Raw genomic sequence first — 6025 nt, forward strand, 5'->3', positions numbered from 1 at the left:
GAGGCCGATGCCCCCCATGTCCTTAGTCTTGAAATCAAGTCGGCAATTTTATTGTTAAGCGCAGTAGACGGTCACGAGAACGGTACACTCGATTCCAGTCTGTGTGTGTAATCGCACCGTGACTGTTGCATGAACGGCAAAACGTGTGTTATAAACAAACAGGCAGCGCCGAACGACTTGTCACCAAGTCTACCTTATCCTAAGGCTGCCGATGTGAAGCAGGAGATTCTGTGATATATCTCTTCAAGACGGTGCACATTGTGTTCAGTCTTGATTTTACTCCCGCAACGCAAAGTTTAAAATAGGCATTGCTAGACATGTTTCGGAGGGGGGGGGGGGGGGGGGGAGGGGGGGGGGGGGCTATTATGTATTCATATTCAATTATGTGCCTTTTCAATCTCATTGATGGGGGGGGGGGGGGGGCAAGGAAAGAGCAAGGGTTCTTAGATTCTAGCCGCGACCCCCCCCCCCCCTCCGCGGTTATACGCCACTGCAAAATACCACTCTTTTTGATAAGACAGGTTGTCTTCTTCAAGAAAAAGAGGCCGACAAAACAGAAGATGGAGAGATGAACTAAGAACATACTGGGGGTTTTGCTTGGCATCAGACAGCGCAGGATGGAGTGAAGAGGCTTTCCTTCTGCAGTGGAGTGAAATAGGCTAGAAAGACAGGTTGTCTTCAAGCCTTCATTTGAATGTAGATTTTTCATCCATCATCTCCCCACCAATATAATCACATCTTCATTCGACTATGAACAAAATTATAATTGCATAATCACAAGTGTACGAACCCAACGTGGTCAGATATGTTAATTGATTAGATATGCACGGTGGTTGTGTGCGCAGGTCCAATGCCCCCTTTTGTCTGTGAAGATCACTGCGTGACGGTAGCACGCATCGTTGAAGCAGCCATATGCCAACCTACTCCACTCACTTCAAGATCAAGGCATCCTTCTTAAATATACAGCATCAATATTTGACTGCACATTCCATATTTTCTCGAGATATCCTTTTCATCATCAAGACAGTAAGTAGCAGTGTTTATTATTCATCATAAAATAGATGTATTAATTGTGGTTTTGCCATAGTGGTTGTCAGTGGTTACCATTATAAGATGCGGAAGGGTCAACAATACTGCATCCAGCTGTACTCAACTCTCTTTTTCCTGTCAATACATTTATGATTTAGCTGTATACGTTTTATATTTTCTCGATAATATCCTTTTCATCACCTCATCACAGGGTAAGTATAGCCGTACTGTTCTTAACATGTTAATCATCTATAGATGGTCTTAATTGAGTTTTTGCCATGCGGTTGTCAGTGGTTACCATTTATTGTAAGATGATGTGGAAAGGTCAATATAACAGGATCCAACTGAAGTCCATTATGTTTTTACTCGTGTTGTACATTCCATATTTTCTCGAAATATCCCTGTCTGTACCAGGAAAGTAGCAGTGTTTCACAATGTTGAATCATCTAATAATATGATATTAATTGTGTTTTGCCACAGTGGTTATCTTTAGAAGATGATGCGAAAAAGGTCAACCTTTTTGCGTCAAAATTGATGAGCTCAATTTATGTTTTTTTACCCGTTTATATTTTTTTTTGATTTAATGTTATTGAGAAATGGTTAATTAAAAACAAAGACCATCGCAGCCAACGGTTGAGTTTCAGTCACATTACAAAGAGAAAACAAATATACAAGATTCAAAATGTTTGAGTCTTTATTTTAGTAACTAAGGCTATTGGTTCCATAGATCGTTCACTGTAAATTGAGGTAAGCAGCTGCTAATTATTCCCTATGCTGTCGGCTTGCCATCGCGATGCAATCACATCGCCTTCTGGTCATTAACGGTGTATGCAAATTATGTTTTTTTTTTAAATCTCCATTAGGGATGCAGAAGTCTAGAATGGTTGAGGTATACAAAACCTTTTAGGGTCTGACAAATATAATGATGTGACCAAGTGTACGTTTTATTTGTACATTTTTAAAGCATATTATTTGGTTCATGAGTTAAGAGATGCGTTTTACAAATCCTAATATATGTTTTTGTTTTCTATCCGATAATAGTATAAGGATAATACTGTTACTATGATGAAGCCTAGTGTCAATTTTGCTGACGGGGGATGCCCATCACCTTCAATAAAAAAAAACCCCAAAACAAAACAAAAACACCAACAAAAACATGAAAAACAACCCCCATCCCCCTCGAAAAAATAATAATAACCCAGAGGTCGATGGTTCAAATCCCGCTCTAGTCAATTTTTCATTGTTCAACCCAAAATCATTTATAAAAGTCAGTTTCCCTTGTGGTTTATTATTTGATAAATAAATAAATAAACAAAATAAAATAAACAAGATCAAAATACCACCCAAACAAACGCAGACTACAAAACAAACAGAAACTCTTATCACCCACAACAAAACGAACAAACAAACAAACGAACGAACTATCCAGATAGACTTGTTTTTCAAAAAGCAGACGTCTGTGTATTTCATTTAAAATAAAATAAATAAACAAAACACAGACAGAAATAATTATGTCAGCCCCGGAAGCCCTTATCTTATCAAAAACATCAATATAATCCTTGCTCTATGATATAATATACGTTTTAAGGGTCAGACAAACTGAGCAATTACTACAGTTACGTACATATAAACACTCAAATGCCTATCTATTATTTGTACAAAACCTCACTAGACCTACGAGGATAACTCTAGACAGTAAACAAAAATGTCCAGACTCTAAAACACACATCTTGTTAATAATCATATTTTATTTGTAAAGCGTTTTAGACCACCGACCTTTTTATTATCAGCAAATAAACTCGAGGAAATTAGTATATAAACTAGTTTGGTTGTTGTAAATAAACAGTCTATCGAGTGTTCGCATTTTTTCCCCAGAGTGCTATCTTCACTGCCAAACGATGTCTACAAAAGACCACCCTCTATGCTGCTGTAATGTGTACCAAGTTTTACTACTAACTGTTGCAGCCATCTTGTTCTCGTGTACATTCGTTGCCTCTTCACCAGACGGTGCCAAATCAAAATCGAAATTCCACGATCCGGATGTAGTCAGAAATAAAGAGTAGGTATTTTCATTCAAAATCCTTCGTCACCAAAAAAGAAATAAGAAGAACAAAAAATCCGTATTCTTTTTCATTCGATTTGAAATAATTTATAATCAAATTACCTCAAAATGAGATATTCCTTTTGGTAAAGAATGAGTGAACAAGTGGTGGCAGGATACGGTAATCTTAAAAAAAAAATGATGATAATTAAAAATGTTTGCTTAATCTCTACTTAACAAAGTAAATATTTAATTCTTTAATTATTTAATTGACCTGTTGATAACTTTCAGTCACGTAAAGGAACATCTTGATGAGTTGACAGGATCCAGTAAACAAGAAAAGGACATGAACGACGAAGAACTAGAATTTCATTATTTCAAGTAAGTCTGGAGTTTTTATAAAAGTACCCCGTATTTCTTCCCTGCCTTTTTAACCTCTCTAGAACTCGGTTCGAATCCCGCCAAAGACCGGAGCGTTTTGTGTGGCTTGAGTTTTCAGTCCCTACTCAATTGCCTGTTATCCCCCCCTTTGGGGTTTTCCTCACACATCTATAAAACTGACGTTTCTTCAACATCTTCTTTAAACATGTATCTTCGGGCATGTAGGTATACCTATAGGTTTCATTCCTAGAAAGATGAATAATACATTTCACAATTCTTTTGCAATGCACAATGCATTTGAAAGCGTACTAGTTTCATTAACACACTTAAAAAGGAAACAAATATTAATTTTAGGACGAAATATTATCTTGATTTGTGTGCAGGTTGCACGATTTTGATAACAACACTAAGTTAGATGGTTTGGAGATACTGGCCGCTATTTCTCACGCCATGGGTTACGAAGCAGACAAGAGTAAAAACGCAGAAGCCGCTGCCGAAGACCGGAATATATATTACGCAGGTAAACATTTTTCTTTATGTCAATATAACAAATTGACAATTTGTTGTCATGTAGAAAACCATTAATAAGATAATGGTATAATACGTGGAAACTAACATGTGAACATTTCGTTTCAAAAGGTGGTTTAGGCCTATAGCGTTTTTGAGTTATTGTCGAAGAACTGGAGCGGTTTTTTTTTCAAGCAGAAACAATAATCTACATTTTGGAGTAAACCACCTTAAAAAACGTTGTCAGTAACGATTATCAGATTCAATTTGTTTTAGAATAAAACGTGATATTTTTTGTTTATAAAGATTATGCAGAACGAAAACTATAGTTTTAAGTCACTAGAAGTGCATTTAAAAGTGGTCCATTTCCCCTGACCTTTTACACTTTCTTCTCCGACATTTATTTTAATAAAATGAAATTGTTTTCTTAAAATGAATCTATCACCCTTGCGTATATACACAAGATCGGAAATTCATTAACAGTTCTATTGTTTTGGGGGACTTGTTTTGTTTTGCAGCAATGATTGACCAAGTTTTATCTGAAGATGATTTCAACAATGACGGTTATCTGACGTATCTTGAGTACGTACTGGCAAGAAGACGAGAGCAACGAAACACAGCAGAAGAAACACCAAGTAAAAAATAATAATTGCACTTTCTTTGTTTTTTGAACTCGCAGTATTTTTGACCCTTGCTAAATTGGTCTCGTGTGAAAGGGGCTAAAGGTGCAATAGGAGATTGCTGAGGAATCTTGGTGCGGCAGTAAACTTGACAATTAAATCCATTGTTCTTGAAAATATAAACAATTCAATTTTCAATTCAATATTGGTTTATTCCCCAAAAGATGAAAACAATGAAAACTTATCTTTAAATAGATGGAAATTTGCATTAGGAATAAAAAAATATTGATTTTGATTCATACCCATAAACACCGATGTGTGTTAGCACTACTCAGTACTTTCCCGAGCTCTGTGAATAAATTGTACAGGCATATTACTCACGTGGAATTCGCACCAACAACCTGCGCGTCTACCTGTTAAGTCTACTGCCACCTAGCGTTCAAAAGTTTCCTATTGTAATGCAAGGAAAGCTTTCCCATGCGGTCAAAAATATGGTCAATATTGTTTGTTTTGTTGTGTTAATCCCTCCTCTGTCATTTTGTTTGTGGTGTCTTTCCCCATTTGTTTGTCCTTTAGTAGTTGTTTTTTGTTTTTCTGTTTGCAGTCACTTGTTCAAGATTCTCCCTACACTGCATGTTTCTTGATACCGCCAAAGCTGAAAGTCTTATCCAGGACCTACACAAGACAACTGTGTTACAAAACATTTAAACTCTGAAATAATATTCTGAAAAGTTTAACAATTATATTTTGTAACTTGACTTTGAAGCAAAGCAGTTTATTTGATAGCAAATAATATGGAAAGTGTACACTATTTTCTTGCAAGAAATAATGTGATAATTTACAAAACCAAGTTTTAAGATACCTATCGTTTTTTGGCACTTAACTTTATATATTTTCTCACAGCATACAATACTAGAGTGTAAAGACAAAGTAAAGGTTTTCCCGGCCAATTACAGCAAACAAAAATAATTAAATTTCATCAGAACACATTCAAATACGTAGATATAGATATATGACATTTTGTATTAATGTAAACAATTTCCAGAAACACAATAAAGGGGGAAAATTTTTACAATTAACATCCATAACAATACCAGTTACACCAATGTTGAATGATATGTTTTGAAAGTACCCCCAAAACAACAGGGGAATGGACAAGCAGGCTTCTTCTTAAAACTTGAGTCAATTATTATCATTTTGATTTATTAGAATTTCAAAGAAATATTCTCCAGGCTCACTTGGCTATTGCATGTATTAGTGATCTAAAATAAGGCAACTTTTCCTGTGTATGTTCAATAAAAACACAATGAGATTAAAAACAGAAGGGACTTTATATGCAACAACCTTTCCCTTGATCCTTTCCCGCTAATTCTGTTTTTTGTGTCTAGTTATGGTTCACAAATGACTGTAACAAAGAATACCTTGATTGGTACTTAACGTTGAGCAC

General features: G+C 35.8%; 1 protein-coding gene across 3 annotated transcripts; it reads left to right on the plus strand.

Moving 5' to 3' along the window:
* The first annotated feature begins 886 nt into the window (after positions 1 to 886).
* LOC139942066 (multiple coagulation factor deficiency protein 2 homolog) lies at positions 887 to 5938 on the plus strand. 3 transcript variants are annotated; one of them, XM_071938755.1, is made up of 6 exons: positions 887 to 1026; positions 2905 to 3088; positions 3362 to 3451; positions 3835 to 3971; positions 4477 to 4593; positions 5183 to 5938. In XM_071938755.1, exons 2-6 carry the CDS (start codon positions 2928 to 2930, stop codon positions 5284 to 5286), a joined length of 609 nt encoding a protein of 202 aa, XP_071794856.1. In that variant the 5' UTR covers positions 887 to 1026; positions 2905 to 2927; the 3' UTR covers positions 5287 to 5938. The 3 variants fall into 3 exon arrangements, with proteins under 3 accessions (XP_071794856.1, XP_071794871.1, XP_071794864.1); XM_071938770.1 differs by having other exon boundaries at positions 4477 to 5938; XM_071938763.1 differs by lacking the exon at positions 887 to 1026 and having other exon boundaries at positions 2703 to 3088.
* The last annotated feature ends 87 nt before the right edge of the window (positions 5939 to 6025 follow it).

The sequence above is a fragment of the Asterias amurensis genome, chromosome 1, assembly GCF_032118995.1.
Source record: "Asterias amurensis chromosome 1, ASM3211899v1".
Lineage (NCBI taxonomy): Eukaryota > Metazoa > Echinodermata > Asteroidea > Forcipulatida > Asteriidae > Asterias > Asterias amurensis.